We start from the raw sequence: 18,528 nt of genomic DNA on the forward strand, positions 1-18,528 counted from the left end.
GGACTGGCACAACCCAGCCGATTGCCAATTACAGAGTGGTGTAAGGCTGCACTCCAGGCTATAACGGGAGGCTAATTATACCTGCTAGAGGAACAATCTGTTATTAAGGCAGTGGAAAGAAGCCTGGATAATTAACTCGGCAGATTCTCAAGTTCTGCTGTGATGCTCGAGTGATGTTTGTGGGCATTTATCTCTTTTCTTTTCTTTTCTTTTATTGTGGATATTAAGATTTTAAATCACCCTTGACTGCTCAGGTCATTTCAATCAGCTCGACCTTGTGAGCTCAGAAGCTTGTGATTTCTGCAAGAAAAGGGCGGCTCCGTGCACACCATCCAGTGAAATTTAAATAGATCTGAAAATGCCATTGCATGCATTCTCTTAACGATGGCTTGAATTAACGAAAGAATCCAGCATCGGGACAAAAAAATCTACAAATCCGGTTTTCATAGGGGAAATTAACATTCACGTAAGTGACTGTAATTTATTTTAAAAGATGGGAAAATCAGTCTGGATGTCTTGAACTTGTGTTTCAATGCCAATGTTGTATTGAGCAGAAAAATACTAATCCAGAAGCGTTTCAGTCGTGTTCATGTGGCCCAACACATCAGTCTATGTCATGTTTTATACTATTTCTGACTAAATCAATGGCACCTATGCTGTTTGCAGCAAGGTATGGCATTCATCTTTAAATCCTTCAGCAGAGGATGTCTTTTCAAAAACAGTTCTGCACAATTGACAAAATTAAGAATACTGTTAAGAATGTCGTGTAAATTATTCTTAACAATGACATAATCAATTATGATGACCATTCATACTGTAGAGAGAGGGTGCTAAACGTGTGACAGTGCCTACCTCTTCACGTCGCACATCATAACCACACTGCGTGTTGACGACACCCTGTTAAGGAAAAAAACGAGAAGTGAAATCTAATGCTAATGTCTCTCAGTTCCTTTTTCAAATTTTACAGTTACATGACTTTGCAATTCAAAATGTGACCAGATGGTTCACGTAAAAGACAGCGCTTTACCAGAAATGCAATAAAAACCCCTTCATCATGGGTTCAGTGTTTGCGGTCCCGGTATATCACAGACTATTTAGAAGTGTTATTAATTTAGTATTTTTGCCATTTAATCGTATTTTGCTGCGTCTGGATTTAAATCCTGTGTGTCGTGAAAAAAATATCCGCATGTACTGACTCAGCCAATCAGAGCGTCGCTATCGTTTTGACACCCGCTGATTGTGTTCTGTCAGTAGACACAGCGCGCTGCTCGCCTTGCTGATTGACTTCCGTATTTTACCTTTACTATACTCTGTATAGAACGCAATATTAGCGGAATGGCATCCTGATGTTGGTCTGCAAATGCAGTTCCAAAACAGAATTGGCAGAGCCACCCAGGGAAACAAGAGAAGAAAGAAAGCTAGCCAACAACTGCCTACAATCATGATAGCAACAAGGAAAAAAAAAAAAAAAAAAAAAAACGTCACAGGTGAATAAGGGCTGAGATCGAGTTAATGCGCAGTTGTACGACATGCTCATGCAGGCGGAAGGAACGTTTGATGGTCAATTTTAACATGTGACAAGTTGGTCAATTCTTTCCAAAAAAAAAAAAAAGACACCTTGATCTCTAAAGGAAATACATGAAAACAATGTTCGAAAATCACATGCATTGAAATGAATACCATCTATCCATTTCCTGAACCTATTTATCCTCACAAGGGAGCCTAACCCAGATGTCTTCCGGCAGTAGGCAGGGGACACCGTGAACCGGTTGCTGGCCAATTGCAGGGCAGACATAGGCAGACAACCGTTCACGTTCACAATCAAACCTAATGACAATGTAGAGTGTTCCATTAACCTACCACGCATGTTCTTGGAATGTGGGAGAAAACCGGAGTACCCGGAGAAAACCCACGCAGGCACAGGGAGAACTTGCAAACTCCACGCAGGCAGGCCAGAGCCGGAATCAAACCCTGCACCTCTGCACTGTGAGCCGGACGCGCTAACCAGTCGAACACCGTGCCGCCCATTCATATATGGTTAGTTTTATTAACGTAAGATATCATTCTATATCGCAGATTTCACTTATTAGGGCGGTGTTCTGGAACGTAACCCCCTGTAATGAAGGAGGATTTATTGTTCTCTGAGGTCAAACAAGATGTCACATGAGATACAAGCAAATCTCACCCTGTACATGTTTTATAGTATTTACATTTTTTCTGTTTGTTATTTTGTCCGTTTTTTTTCGTCAAAGTTTTATGGAATGACTCATTAATTCAATGACCATTCTTACTTAAAACTGAATTGAAATATGAACGAAGTGAGTGGAAGTGAAACGCAGAACAGATGGTGTTTGACCTCAGAGGGACCACTGTACTAAATCTATGGTGCAATAATTGGTTTCAGTGCCTCACCACAGGGTCTTTGACACAGCAAGACAAAGGGACACCACAGCGCTCCCTGCTGTGGTTCTGTTCAGTGCAGTTGAAGTACATGTTCAAATTCCAGTCATCAGGCCCGTGAGCGCCACAGCATGACCACTAAGAAACAAACAAAAGACAGAAATGTAACTGACAATTAGCGAACAACCAAGAGACATGGATTTTGTTTGATCTGGTCTTGGAAAGGCTCTGAGGCAGCCCGAGTTCTGCTTGCGTGGGGTGGCAGCTCACGGTGGCAAAGATAGCGGCTCCAGATAACAAACAAAAGAAACGCTAATCGGCTTTATGTAGAAACGAAGCCCATTGTTTTTACATGGGAACCAATTAGCCCTGCCACCTCTTATAATTGGATAATCACAATTACATTCACTTTGACATTTATAGCAGACCGGTCCCCTCTGTCCAGAACATCTGCCTCCAAATAAGACTTCAGAAAAGCGGGACATCTGTGTGGACAGTAGTTTTCGGCAGCAGCCTTACATATCCCTGGGCGAAGTCAATGAGATTCTGCAAGTCGATGTCATCGCGGTAAGCCTTGATATTATTGTTAATGAAGAAGTTGAGCTGGTCTTTGATCCAATCCTTAAAGACGAAGGCAAGAATTCCTGCGGCGAGTTCCAGGAAGAAGATCAAACCCAGGAACACGGAGAACTAAAAAAGGTCACAAGTGGTCAGTACAGATGGAGAGTGGTAGGGCTGCACAATACATCAAAAAAATAAAAATATCGTCAACGCAATAAAATCCCTGTGCAATATGCTTATCGCAAGGATGTGCAAGTCGACCTGTATGCTTTTATCTGACTTCAATCAGATGCAACCTTAGATCAGGTAGGAGAACAGTATTTAGGGGCATCATGACCACGAAATAGTATAACTTCAAAAATTGTCTCTCTCCCGTTCCTTCTCTCTATGTATCCCTCTCTCTCTAGACACACACACACACACACACACACACACACACACACACACACACACACACACACACACACACAAAATGGCAATTTATTACGTTTGATGAGCTAAGAATGAACAGTTTAATGGATTATTTAATATAAATTGGTTGTTGTAGCTCAAAGATTGAAAGTTTTACACCCGAATCCACGTGACGTGATCGGTGTCATTATTGGCCGATCACACTCATGGATGATCGGAATCGGTATCGGCAGCTTAAAACTCATCGGAACATCGCTAATAGCGGTAGTCAACACCACCCCTATCGCATGTCGCATGTTTTTCCATTTTTGTGCAGCCCGAGTCAGTACCATTTAATATTGTATAATTTTACAAGCAGTGTTAGTCTGATGGTCCTGTTGAAGGCTCAATTTGCTTGGCAAAAAGTGCAGCCCCAGAGGTAGCATTAAATCATCCCTTTACAGTAAACGTAGGTGGAGACAGGCTAATGATTAATGTAGCAAAACCCTATTAGCTCCTCTCTCCGACGCCTGACTTACTGCTGCTAATGGAAATCGGCTGGAGGTAATAGCTACTCAGGACTGCAGAAAGCAGGTTTGTCTGCATCAGCTGTCAGTCGAGCCAGAATACATCCCCCAAAATGTAGGGTGTTGATTTGGGCTTTAAAACTATTCGACTTTATTTCCACACCAAAAGGCACAGAGCAACGTGAGGATGTTCAGATCCGTATTCTTTGATCTTTGGCAGGGAGACAGCATGTTTTTGGGGTTTTTTTTTTGTGATGACTATGTTTGCAGCTGATACAGTATGAATCGAACATCGATATAAATCAGGATGTATTGTATATACATCCGCTTCCACAGATGAGAAACAGAAACAAATTGGGCCTATTATAAATTAGGGCCGGACAAGTATGGGAATAATAAAAATCACGAGGGCGGCCCGGTAGTCTGATGGTTAGCGCGTTGACCTCACAGTGCAGAGGTGCAGGTGACTTCGGCAGCCTCTGGTCTGGGCGTGAACTACTCTTCTAAAGGAGGGCTCAAGTGGTTAGACTAGTGTGTGTGAGTGTGTGTGTGTGTGTGTGTGTGTGTGTGGTTGCGTGCGTGCGCGTGTGTGTGTGTGCGTGTGTGCGTGTGGCCTTTGAAAGCGATGAGGCGGCTTACAAATTTAAGCAGGCGCGTGTTCTCCCGCAGTGCTCCAATGCATCCAGCAAAGCCCAGCACGAACATGACCCCGCCGACAACAATGAAGAGCCAAACAGGGTCGAAACCCCCCAGATCTGTGATGGATGACAAGTTGGACAGCACGCCCTGAGGGAAGAGGAGGCAAATACAACAGTGAAAATGATATTTCCATCGATTGAGACATCCCACCGTTTTCTTTGGGATGTCAAAGAGAAATATTTAAAGCTCAACTTATGACACAGATAAAACTCAAAAGTGCCCCCCCCTGATCGTATCTGTGTGCCCTGCGATCGGCTGGCAACCGGTTCAGGGTGTCCCCCGCCTACTGCCCGAAGATGACTGGGATAGGCTCCAGCCCCCCGCCCTCGCGACCCCTTGTGAGGATAAAGTGGATGGGAAAATGGATGGATGGATGGATAATAATAATCATGATTATTTTGATTGAGATTGAAATCACGATTAATAAAAGCATTATTCCCCCCCCCAAAAGATGTGGGTTGCATTCTGAATAAAACAATACCCCAGTCATTGCCTTTATTATTTTAACTGCCATATTTGGATCCATCTGACAAAGCTGTGAAAAAAAGTGGCATTTATCAGGAGCACAGTTCACAGGTTTCTGCCAATGTCCACAAACGTATCCTTCCTCTGCACATCCTGCCCAAACCGGTCATGCTCCACCTTACAGTATGCTTTCCCTGTCACTAAACTCTTTTAGAGTGAATGCAGTGTTTCTTCACACTTTTGTATAAATGTCAAAGAGTGCCATTTTACAGTGATATAAACAAGTGGAAATATAATCCGCTACACTCCCTGTTTTTAATTTGTAATTAAGTAGACTACAAATTCATGGTTGAAGACAGCCAAAGTTGTTCCATCAGGCATTTTCCAAATTATTATGATTTGGCAATGCACCGTAAGAATTGTTTTCCAAAATGATCAGATTTCTATTCAGGTCAGTTCAAATGACTTGACAGAAAAATTTGATAATATTATGTTGTGATTCAATTTACTGATGATACTAGTGTCAATGCAATCCATGTGACTGTGTACATACATCTACTGATGCCTATCTGGACACATCATCAGTGATGTATTCCTGAGATCATAGGGCGTTTCGGGTCTCTCAACATCATACGCCCTCCCCCAGGTGACCCAACCAGGGCTGATCAGACCCCAGCTTGTGTCCAGATGGCTAACTAGCTACCATGACTGCATTATTCAGTGACTTCAAAACGTGATATTTATTCACCTACTAAAACTCAGCTACTCAAAACTACTATACTATAGCCTAATGCCCATTCATCCCTCCACATTGAATACTTTATTCTCATTTTTGGCAAGCACACAATGACCTTGTATTATCATGCGAAATTCAAGCCTGTTGCATTCAATGTTCCTTCTAGTTTTCCATCCCTCTGAGCATTCAAGCATTGAACAACATCTGAGCAACATCTGACACGCACACGGCGGCCAAACCCTTATCACACCTGTCCAAAACCTGCAATCAAGGAATGTGATGTAGTACGTTATGAAAAAAGGAACATTACCTTCATTGCAAACTAGAACATATCATCGATTGGAGAATTAAGACACAAATAAGAGTGGCCCAACTTACTTTTATTATAGCACAAGGAGTATTTTCAGCATAATTAATTCAGTCAGTGTGTATAACTATGGTCGCATCTTGTCCACCCATCAGTAATGGAAAACATGGCATTTAATAAAAAATAAATTTAAAAAAGTCCTAGTCACCTGATATTGGAAACGCGCGAAAGAACCTCATTGAAAGGGCGTGTAAACTCCGTCCATATTTGGACTTCCTGAATGGAGTGGTCCACGCATCGCCTGTGGCCTCTCCTCTGAGGTGAGTGTGAGTGAATGCGTGTCAATACATCAAACTATCGTAGAACAACTGAGTGCACACCCTCGGTCGCAGTACTGAAACTGTAATGGAAGTGGGAATAGTCTGGTGTCCTGTTTGGCGATTAAAGTGCGGTGGAAATGAAGAGTGTAGAAATGTAGTGTGTGTGTGTGTAGTGGGCCGAGAGGGTGAGAGAAGTGCGCAATTGCTCACGGGCACAACTTAGTGCTTGCCTTTTCATTCTGCTGGATCCACACTTCTGATGCCTTCCATCTTTGCACACATTGAAACAACGAATAAGCATCTGGCTTCTCTGTTTATCATATTGTGTTTTTGTTCTATCTTTACTTTCACAGGACTTGGGATGCACTGGGCTAACCTGGGACTGCAGGTATTATATTTCATACCACATCATGTTGAAATTTGTGTTGGTGAAAAAGTCCTAGGAGCTTTGTATCCTTGACTTTTGAACCCTTGAATCTATGAAAACTCAGTTGAAATATACGTGTAACTTCAAAGGACAACGACAACATAACTACTAAAATAAGACTGCTCAAAAAAAAAAGAAAAAAAAGAAAACAATGAAAGAGAAACACCATGCTGTATTAAAACAAACACGGTCTGCTCCTCCTGTGCACACATTGGGCTCTAGGGGGTGGTGTGGCGATGTGCATGCATGGAGAAATGGAGTACAGTCAAACCTCGATTTTCGAACGTCTCTGTTCTCGATCAAATCGGTTTTCGACTAAAAATTTCGAGTTTTTTATGCCTCGGATTACGACCGAAAATCGGTTCTCGACCAAACTGAGCGCACTTGAATGTGCCACTTGACTCCTCTGGCTTTCCTTACACGAGGTAGACGAGGAAGTGATGCTTCCTCGTGTCGCGTTCCATCATGAGCAGACGTGTTCAATAAAGATTTTTTTTTTAAAAAGAGCATGGTTTCGGTTTTCGAACAAATCGGTTGTCGAACAGCCTTCTGGAACGGATTATGGTCGAAAATTGACTGTACATGCTTACAAAGAGAAAAGAAGAAAGTTGTGATTCAACTGCATTAAAAATAACTCATTTTTCAAAGACTGGGAAGAAAATGTGTCGAGTCTTATGACACCTGCGTCAATGCTAATTTTGCGTTAGCATGTCAATGGGATTTTACATTGACTTTAGCAATAGTATTATCAATGTTTTAAAAATGAAGAGAATCCCATGTCATTCTGCACATTAATCGCTTTTCTTCAATTAGAATGTTTTGAAGAGTGACAAGCCAAATTTGATCATTCTGATTAATTGCCGAGCCCTAGTGTAAGATTTTGTGTGAACGCACAATTATAAAGGTCAAAATAGTGGCTTGTACATCTTCCCCTTGAATTCACAAAAACACTAAATGCGTTCAAATTGCTTTTAGCATTGGACTTATTCAATTCAATTGGTTGTTGGTCAGTTTAAAAGGTGAAAAAGATTCTCGTCAGATTTACACGGCTCTCACTTTTGACCTGACAAAAACCTGGCTTCCAACGGAGGTGTGACTCAACATTGAATGTATGTAACAGAAACCAGGAGAAATGACAAACCTATTGTTTTGGATGGTAGTATACATACTCAATTGGCATAACTCAGAAAACGGTGATCTCAGTATTCTCTTTATCTGTGTAGAACTCCGTTTCGGAGCGTCACGCAATCTAATAAGTGATGTCAACCCAACCATTCACAGGTTGCCACTCAGTCGCCAATTGTTTTAGTCAAATCCAGGGGACAGGAAGGTGACAGAATCCAAACCTTTAAGGTAGATAATGAGCCACAATAGTATTTTTCTATTCAGAGTCGGTGAGCTGAACAGTTTAAACACAGAAACATGCAAAAATGAAGGGGTGGGGGCAAAAAAAGAGAAATCAGTACATTCTCTTCAAAATCACTGGTAAGAATTACAGGTATTTGAAAGTGTTTTAAAATGGTAATGAACCATATTTATCCCTTAACCCTAATAACATGATAAGCTGTCCACTGTAGGAGTAACTGCTGTCCCAGAAAGGGTTCGTGTTCGATTTAGTATGAAGTCAATTTATTCTGGTGATATACTGTAGTTCAAGAAAAGCCAGGAGAAGATGAACGTGGCATTGCTCTTTGATTCTGTTTGAGTAGTTCCAATCAAAATAAAAATAATAATAATAATAACAATAATAATTTCATTTCAGCAACTGCTACTAAGGCCAAGGACGCGGAGATTGAATAGGTCCCTCTATCAGGGTCACAGAAAGGTTGTTATGGTTATTTTCCTTTACTTCATTTGTTTATTTCCATCATCATCTTTATGATTATTATTTGTTTTTTCATCATTATTATCATTAGGATGATGATGATTATCAGTATTGTGTGTTAGGCTGCGGTGAGGAATAAGACGGCCTTCTCGAGTTTAAAAACTGAGAAATAACAAATGCACACGATAACTAACCTGGGACTGCAGGTATTATATTTCATACCACATCATGTTGAAATTTGTGTTGGTGAAAAAGTCCTAGGAGCTTTGTATCCTTGACTTTTGAACACTTGAATCTATGAAAACTAAGTTGAAATAAAATAAGACTGCTCAAAAAAAAAAGAAAAAAAAGAAAACAATGAAAGAGAAACACCATGCTGTATTAAAACAAACACGGTCTGCTCCTCCTGTGCACACATTGGGCTCTAGGGGGTGGTGTGGCGATGTGCATGCATGGAGAAATGGAGTACAGTCAAACCTCGATTTTCGAACGTCTCTGTTCTCGATCAAATCGGTTTTCGACTAAAAATTTCGAGTTTTTTATGCCTCGGATTACGACCGAAAATCGGTTCTCGACCAAACTGAGCGCACTTGAATGTGCCACTTGACTCCTCTGGCTTTCCTTACACGAGGTAGACGAGGAAGTGATGCTTCCTCGTGTCGCGTTCCATCATGAGCAGACGTGTTCAATAAAGATTTTTTTTTTAAAAAGAGCATGGTTTCGGTTTTCGAACAAATCGGTTGTCGAACAGCCTTCTGGAACGGATTATGGTCGAAAATTGACTGTACATGCTTACAAAGAGAAAAGAAGAAAGTTGTGATTCAACTGCATTAAAAATAACTCATTTTTCAAAGACTGGGAAGAAAATGTGTCGAGTCTTATGACACCTGCGTCAATGCTAATTTTGCGTTAGCATGTCAATGGGATTTTACATTGACTTTAGCAATAGTATTATCAATGTTTTAAAAATGAAGAGAATCCCATGTCATTCTGCACATTAATCGCTTTTCTTCAATTAGAATGTTTTGAAGAGTGACAAGCCAAATTTGATCATTCTGATTAATTGCCGAGCCCTAGTGTAAGATTTTGTGTGAACGCACAATTATAAAGGTCAAAATAGTGGCTTGTACATCTTCCCCTTGAATTCACAAAAACACTAAATGCGTTCAAATTGCTTTTAGCATTGGACTTATTCAATTCAATTGGTTGTTGGTCAGTTTAAAAGGTGAAAAAGATTCTCGTCAGATTTACACGGCTCTCACTTTTGACCTGACAAAAACCTGGCTTCCAACGGAGGTGTGACTCAACATTGAATGTATGTAACAGAAACCAGGAGAAATGACAAACCTATTGTTTTGGATGGTAGTATACATACTCAATTGGCATAACTCAGAAAACGGTGATCTCAGTATTCTCTTTATCTGTGTAGAACTCCGTTTCGGAGCGTCACGCAATCTAATAAGTGATGTCAACCCAACCATTCACAGGTTGCCACTCAGTCGCCAATTGTTTTAGTCAAATCCAGGGGACAGGAAGGTGACAGAATCCAAACCTTTAAGGTAGATAATGAGCCACAATAGTATTTTTCTATTCAGAGTCGGTGAGCTGAACAGTTTAAACACAGAAACATGCAAAAATGAAGGGGTGGGGGCAAAAAAAGAGAAATCAGTACATTCTCTTCAAAATCACTGGTAAGAATTACAGGTATTTGAAAGTGTTTTAAAATGGTAATGAACCATATTTATCCCTTAACCCTAATAACATGATAAGCTGTCCACTGTAGGAGTAACTGCTGTCCCAGAAAGGGTTCGTGTTCGATTTAGTATGAAGTCAATTTATTCTGGTGATATACTGTAGTTCAAGAAAAGCCAGGAGAAGATGAACGTGGCATTGCTCTTTGATTCTGTTTGAGTAGTTCCAATCAAAATAAAAATAATAATAATAATAACAATAATAATTTCATTTCAGCAACTGCTACTAAGGCCAAGGACGCGGAGATTGAATAGGTCCCTCTATCAGGGTCACAGAAAGGTTGTTATGGTTATTTTCCTTTACTTCATTTGTTTATTTCCATCATCATCTTTATGATTATTATTTGTTTTTTCATCATTATTATCATTAGGATGATGATGATTATCAGTATTGTGTGTTAGGCTGCGGTGAGGAATAAGACGGCCTTCTCGAGTTTAAAAACTGAGAAATAACAAATGCACACGATAACTGAATGCAGTTGTGATGAGAATAATTATTTTAGTCCCTGAGACACGAACCAACCTTTATTCCAATCCTGTACTTGCCATTAATCATTCAGCCCTAATCCCTTTAAATTATTGAAGCGGTTCCACCAAGGGACTCGGGTGCAGGCAATTTGCAGGGTTCAGGACCAGACGGTACTAATCAGAATGTGCTACCACAAAGACATAGTATTTAGGGAACCGGCATGTATAATTTCAAGATAATTAATGAACATGTTCACTAGTAACAGGACTGAAGACAGTTTTTAAATGTTTTTACTGATCCACTGATAATTGGAGGTGAATGACAGGACGTGTCCTTTTTATGCGCCACTACGGTTACAAATAGAGTTGGCGTCAATTTATGGAGGTTTTCCAAAAGAGCCCTAATCTCACAAACCTGAGGACACTAATACTGAGAGAGTCGGTGGCATGCTCGTGCGCTGCTAATCTGCTCAGACTTGAATATGGTTTGTCCATGAATTCACTGCACTTTAAACGTATTGGAACAGTACACAGGAACTTCAAAAAAGGATTTTTAAGTCAGAAAAAGTATTGGTAACAGAAAGACTAGTCATAAATCATTTGCTTGTAATAACGCCATCCACCTTTGGTATCACTAAACTGCTGCTTTTTTTTTTTATTTATTGGTGACCCTTTTCCAGGCTTTCACTGCATCTTCTTTTAGTTGTCTTCTTCTTTTGTAATGCTAGTCCAACATTTTTTTGCTTTTTAATCATAGGGCAGGGATTTTTTTTTTCTTTGCTCCCATGATCCGAGTGACTGACATTTCTTTGCTTACTATCAGTTTCCACATTTACTCATGGAGCACTGTTTTTTTTTTTTTTTTTTTTTTTGGAACACAATGGGCATGCTGGTGTCTCTGCTATGCCCCATGTGTACAGGTTTGACGGGCTTGGCAGCACATCATACACTGCCCGGATAAGGAATTTTATGCGTTGAGGCTCGGCTTTCCAGAGCTCAGCCCAGGTCACTTTCCTCTCAACCGCATTCTCCCATCTCGTCCAAGCTCCCTGTTGCTTCATTCCCACTGCCTTGCAGGTTCTCGTCTCCTCCACTGCTGCTCTCACCTCCTCCTGAACAAGATGTCGCCCTTCCTTCCCCTTGGTGTTCATTTGGGGGGTTGGAAAAGATCCTAGCCCAGCTCGACCTCGTGTGACCACTCCCACCAGGCTCCTGTGACGCAGCCTTGCATCTGCCTCTTGAACTGCTTCCTCTGCCTTCCAATTCCTGCCAGTCCTCACTTGGATCCCTGCTTTAGCCACCATCGGATCACTTGAGTCCCTGTACTGAACCACTTCTCTGGCTCTCGATACCTTGAATTCCTCCTCCAAGGACTTGAAGGGCAGTTGCAGTTTGTTGGTGTTCCCGTAGAGTGCAATGCTGCTCAGGCTCCTTGGTAGCCCCAGCCATCTCCGGAGGTGGTTGCTGACTCTCCTCTCTAAGGTCTCAACTGTAGAGATAGGGACCGCGTAGACAAGGAGGGGCCACAGGATCCTGGGGAGAATGCCATGTTGGTAAACCCATGCTTTAAACTTCCCAGGTAGGCCGGACTTGTCCACGGATTTCAGCCAGCCATCCAACTCAGTACATGCTGACTGGATAGATGTTGTGTCTCTCAGAGAGCAGTCAAAGACCTTTCCCAGGCTCTTGACTGGCTTTTCTGTGATAGTTGGAATGGCTGTGCCTGAGATGTTAAACCGGAACTTGTCTTCTACCTTCCCTTTCCTCAGCACCATTGATCTGGATTTGGCGGGTTTGAAACGCATCCGGGCCCACTCCACCAGCTTTTCGAGTCCCTTCAGAATCCACCGGCAGCCTGGGACTGATTCTGTCGTGACTGTGAGGTCATCCATGAACGCCCTGATGGGTGGTTGCCGTTGTCCGGAATTCGTACGGGGCCCTCTACACTCTGGTTCAGCAGACTTAGTGAGCATGTTCATGGCTAGGGAGAACAATGTCACAGAGATAGTACACCCTGTGATGATACCGATCTCCACCTTGTGCCAGTTGGATGTTATTGCTCCTGAAGAGACCCTCATCCTGAAGTTGGTGTAATAATCAGCGATGAGGTCTCTACACCTGCTGGGTACATGATGTTTCGTCAAAGTGAGCTCGACCAGCTTGTGTGGAATGGAACCGAATGCGTTAGCCAGGTCAAGCCACAGCACTGACAGGTTGCCCTTGTTCTCTCTGGCCTCCCGAATAAGCTGTGTCACCACACCGGTATGTTCCAGGCATCCTGACATTCCTGAAATGCCGCCTTTCTGGACAGATGTATCGATGTAGGTGTTCTTTTCCAGGTAGGTGCACAGCCTCTTCGAAATAGCACTGAAGAACACTTTAGCCTCAACACAAAGCAGGGAGATGATGCGGAACTGGTCTAGCTGAGTGGAGTTTTCCTCCTTTGGGATCCATACCCCTTCAGCCACTCTCCATTGTTCCGGGATCTTCCCCCTTCTCCAGAAGACTCGCAGGATTTTGTGCAGACGCAGCAGGAGTTTATGTGATGACTATGTTTGCAGCTGATACAGTATGAATCGAACATCGATATAAATCAGGATGTATTGTATATACATCCGCTTCCACAGATGAGAAACAGAAACAAATTGGGCCTATTATAAATTAGGGCCGGACAAGTATGGGAATAATAAAAATCACGAGGGCGGCCCGGTAGTCTGATGGTTAGCGCGTTGACCTCACAGTGCAGAGGTGCAGGGTTTGATTTTGGCTCCTGTGTGGAGTTTGCATGTTCTCCCCGTGCCTGCATGGGTTTTCTCCAGCTACTCCGGTTTCCTCCCACATTACAAAAACATGCATGGCAGGCTGATTGAACACTCTAAATTCTCCCTCAGTGTGAGTGTGAGCGCGGACGGTTGTTCGTATCTGTGTGCCCTGCGATCGGCTGGCAACCGGTTCAGGGTGTCCCCCGCCTACTGCCCGAAGATGACTGGGATAGGCTCCAGCCCCCCGCCCTCGCGACCCCTTGTGAGGATAAAGTGGATGGGAAAATGGATGGATGGATGGATAATAATAATCATGATTATTTTGATTGAGATTGAAATCACGATTAATAAAAGCATTATTCAGTGACTTCAAAACGTGATATTTATTCACCTACTAAAACTCAGCTACTCAAAACTACTATACTATAGCCTAATGCCCATTCATCCCTCCACATTGAATACTTTATTCTCATTTTTGGCAAGCACACAATGACCTTGTATTATCATGCGAAATTCAAGCCTGTTGCATTCAATGTTCCTTCTAGTTTTCCATCCCTCTGAGCATTCAAGCATTGAACAACATCTGAGCAACATCTGACACGCACACGGCGGCCAAACCCTTATCACACCTGTCCAAAACCTGCAATCAAGGAATGTGATGTAGTACGTTATGAAAAAAGGAACATTACCTTCATTGCAAACTAGAACATATCATCGATTGGAGAATTAAGACACAAATAAGAGTGGCCCAACTTACTTTTATTATAGCACAAGGAGTATTTTCAGCATAATTAATTCAGTCAGTGTGTATAACTATGGTCGCATCTTGTCCACCCATCAGTAATGGAAAACATGGCATTTAATAAAAAATAAATTTAAAAAAGTCCTAGTCACCTGATATTGGAAACGCGCGAAAGAACCTCATTGAAAGGGCGTGTAAACTCCGTCCATATTTGGACTTCCTGAATGGAGTGGTCCACGCATCGCCTGTGGCCTCTCCTCTGAGGTGAGTGTGAGTGAATGCGTGTCAATACATCAAACTATCGTAGAACAACTGAGTGCACACCCTCGGTCGCAGTACTGAAACTGTAATGGAAGTGGGAATAGTCTGGTGTCCTGTTTGGCGATTAAAGTGCGGTGGAAATGAAGAGTGTAGAAATGTAGTGTGTGTGTGTGTAGTGGGCCGAGAGGGTGAGAGAAGTGCGCAATTGCTCACGGGCACAACTTAGTGCTTGCCTTTTCATTCTGCTGGATCCACACTTCTGATGCCTTCCATCTTTGCACACATTGAAACAACGAATAAGCATCTGGCTTCTCTGTTTATCATATTGTGTTTTTGTTCTATCTTTACTTTCACAGGACTTGGGATGCACTGGGCTAACCTGGGACTGCAGGTATTATATTTCATACCACATCATGTTGAAATTTGTGTTGGTGAAAAAGTCCTAGGAGCTTTGTATCCTTGACTTTTGAACCCTTGAATCTATGAAAACTCAGTTGAAATATACGTGTAACTTCAAAGGACAACGACAACATAACTACTAAAATAAGACTGCTCAAAAAAAAAAGAAAAAAAAGAAAACAATGAAAGAGAAACACCATGCTGTATTAAAACAAACACGGTCTGCTCCTCCTGTGCACACATTGGGCTCTAGGGGGTGGTGTGGCGATGTGCATGCATGGAGAAATGGAGTACAGTCAAACCTCGATTTTCGAACGTCTCTGTTCTCGATCAAATCGGTTTTCGACTAAAAATTTCGAGTTTTTTATGCCTCGGATTACGACCGAAAATCGGTTCTCGACCAAACTGAGCGCACTTGAATGTGCCACTTGACTCCTCTGGCTTTCCTTACACGAGGTAGACGAGGAAGTGATGCTTCCTCGTGTCGCGTTCCATCATGAGCAGACGTGTTCAATAAAGATTTTTTTTTTAAAAAGAGCATGGTTTCGGTTTTCGAACAAATCGGTTGTCGAACAGCCTTCTGGAACGGATTATGGTCGAAAATTGACTGTACATGCTTACAAAGAGAAAAGAAGAAAGTTGTGATTCAACTGCATTAAAAATAACTCATTTTTCAAAGACTGGGAAGAAAATGTGTCGAGTCTTATGACACCTGCGTCAATGCTAATTTTGCGTTAGCATGTCAATGGGATTTTACATTGACTTTAGCAATAGTATTATCAATGTTTTAAAAATGAAGAGAATCCCATGTCATTCTGCACATTAATCGCTTTTCTTCAATTAGAATGTTTTGAAGAGTGACAAGCCAAATTTGATCATTCTGATTAATTGCCGAGCCCTAGTGTAAGATTTTGTGTGAACGCACAATTATAAAGGTCAAAATAGTGGCTTGTACATCTTCCCCTTGAATTCACAAAAACACTAAATGCGTTCAAATTGCTTTTAGCATTGGACTTATTCAATTCAATTGGTTGTTGGTCAGTTTAAAAGGTGAAAAAGATTCTCGTCAGATTTACACGGCTCTCACTTTTGACCTGACAAAAACCTGGCTTCCAACGGAGGTGTGACTCAACATTGAATGTATGTAACAGAAACCAGGAGAAATGACAAACCTATTGTTTTGGATGGTAGTATACATACTCAATTGGCATAACTCAGAAAACGGTGATCTCAGTATTCTCTTTATCTGTGTAGAACTCCGTTTCGGAGCGTCACGCAATCTAATAAGTGATGTCAACCCAACCATTCACAGGTTGCCACTCAGTCGCCAATTGTTTTAGTCAAATCCAGGGGACAGGAAGGTGACAGAATCCAAACCTTTAAGGTAGATAATGAGCCACAATAGTATTTTTCTATTCAGAGTCGGTGAGCTGAACAGTTTAAACACAGAAACATGCAAAAATGAAGGGGTGGGGGCAAAAAAAGAGAAATCAGTACATTCTCTTCAAAATCACTGGTAAGAATTACAGGTATTTGAAAGTGTTTTAAAATGGTAATGAACCATATTTATCCCTTAACCCTAATAACATGATAAGCTGTCCACTGTAGGAGTAACTGCTGTCCCAGAAAGGGTTCGTGTTCGATTTAGTATGAAGTCAATTTATTCTGGTGATATACTGTAGTTCAAGAAAAGCCAGGAGAAGATGAACGTGGCATTGCTCTTTGATTCTGTTTGAGTAGTTCCAATCAAAATAAAAATAATAATAATAATAACAATAATAATTTCATTTCAGCAACTGCTACTAAGGCCAAGGACGCGGAGATTGAATAGGTCCCTCTATCAGGGTCACAGAAAGGTTGTTATGGTTATTTTCCTTTACTTCATTTGTTTATTTCCATCATCATCTTTATGATTATTATTTGTTTTTTCATCATTATTATCATTAGGATGATGATGATTATCAGTATTGTGTGTTAGGCTGCGGTGAGGAATAAGACGGCCTTCTCGAGTTTAAAAACTGAGAAATAACAAATGCACACGATAACTGAATGCAGTTGTGATGAGAATAATTATTTTAGTCCCTGAGACACGAACCAACCTTTATTCCAATCCTGTACTTGCCATTAATCATTCAGCCCTAATCCCTTTAAATTATTGAAGCGGTTCCACCAAGGGACTCGGGTGCAGGCAATTTGCAGGGTTCAGGACCAGACGGTACTAATCAGAATGTGCTACCACAAAGACATAGTATTTAGGGAACCGGCATGTATAATTTCAAGATAATTAATGAACATGTTCACTAGTAACAGGACTGAAGACAGTTTTTAAATGTTTTTACTGATCCACTGATAATTGGAGGTGAATGACAGGACGTGTCCTTTTTATGCGCCACTACGGTTACAAATAGAGTTGGCGTCAATTTATGGAGGTTTTCCAAAAGAGCCCTAATCTCACAAACCTGAGGACACTAATACTGAGAGAGTCGGTGGCATGCTCGTGCGCTGCTAATCTGCTCAGACTTGAATATGGTTTGTCCATGAATTCACTGCACTTTAAACGTATTGGAACAGTACACAGGAACTTCAAAAAAGGATTTTTAAGTCAGAAAAAGTATTGGTAACAGAAAGACTAGTCATAAATCATTTGCTTGTAATAACGCCATCCACCTTTGGTATCACTAAACTGCTGCTTTTTTTTTTTATTTATTGGTGACCCTTTTCCAGGCTTTCACTGCATCTTCTTTTAGTTGTCTTCTTCTTTTGTAATGCTAGTCCAACATTTTTTTGCTTTTTAATCATAGGGCAGGGATTTTTTTTTTCTTTGCTCCCATGATCCGAGTGACTGACATTTCTTTGCTTACTATCAGTTTCCACATTTACTCATGGAGCACTGTTTTTTTTTTTTTTTTTTTTTTAAACAAGCTCCTGCTGCCTCGTGGGCACACTGAGGCAGAACCGATGACATCACTGACAGCCTTTATTGCCCCATCTTTGCCGTGAAGCAAACTTATATAATTTATACCAGGGGTCCCCAACCTTTTTTGCCCCACGGACCGGTTTATGTCAGACAATATTTTCAGGGACCGGCATTTAAGGTGTGGCGGAAATAATACAACAAAATAATATGGTATGAGCTGCATGAAAACTGTGGTGTTTTCGAAATATAATAATAAACACAAGGAGCGTCTAATCTGGCCGCAACACTCCAATCGCTATGGCAATGTTTAATGCCTTCAAAATACGATACAACGCAAATTCAAAGTGCATGAAAATGACCACTCACCACAGCACCGAGCTTGATTTTCTGCAACCAGACGGTCCCATCTCGGGGTAATAGGAGAGACAATGACACCGCAAGTGTGTGGTTTATGTCCAGTCTACTTCGTAATTTTGTTTTCGTCGCCGTTGCTGCATAATCCCCCCCGCCTCACACAGGTAGGATGTCGGAAATAGCAAAAGTGCTATTGTGGCGATCTCAGAGTATTCAG

The 18,528-nt window shown here is 41.5% G+C and overlaps 1 protein-coding gene across 2 annotated transcripts in view; it reads right to left on the reverse strand.

Annotated features, from left to right (window-relative positions):
* tspan17 (tetraspanin 17) overlaps window positions 1-18,528 on the reverse strand; it is a 30,734-nt gene that overhangs the window by 1,895 nt on the left and 10,311 nt on the right. For both annotated transcript variants that reach the window (XM_019869949.1, XM_019869948.1), the window contains exons 3-6: window positions 4,518-4,664; window positions 2,920-3,090; window positions 2,413-2,538; window positions 853-897 (exon numbers count right to left, since the gene is read on the reverse strand). In XM_019869949.1, the coding sequence (XP_019725508.1) occupies window positions 853-897; window positions 2,413-2,538; window positions 2,920-3,090; window positions 4,518-4,664 (489 nt within the window). The remainder of the gene's footprint in view (window positions 1-852; window positions 898-2,412; window positions 2,539-2,919; window positions 3,091-4,517; window positions 4,665-18,528) is intronic.

Source organism: Hippocampus comes, unplaced genomic scaffold (genome assembly GCF_001891065.2).
Source record: "Hippocampus comes isolate QL1 unplaced genomic scaffold, H_comes_QL1_v1.1 scaffold9, whole genome shotgun sequence".
NCBI classification, from domain to species: domain Eukaryota; kingdom Metazoa; phylum Chordata; class Actinopteri; order Syngnathiformes; family Syngnathidae; genus Hippocampus; species Hippocampus comes.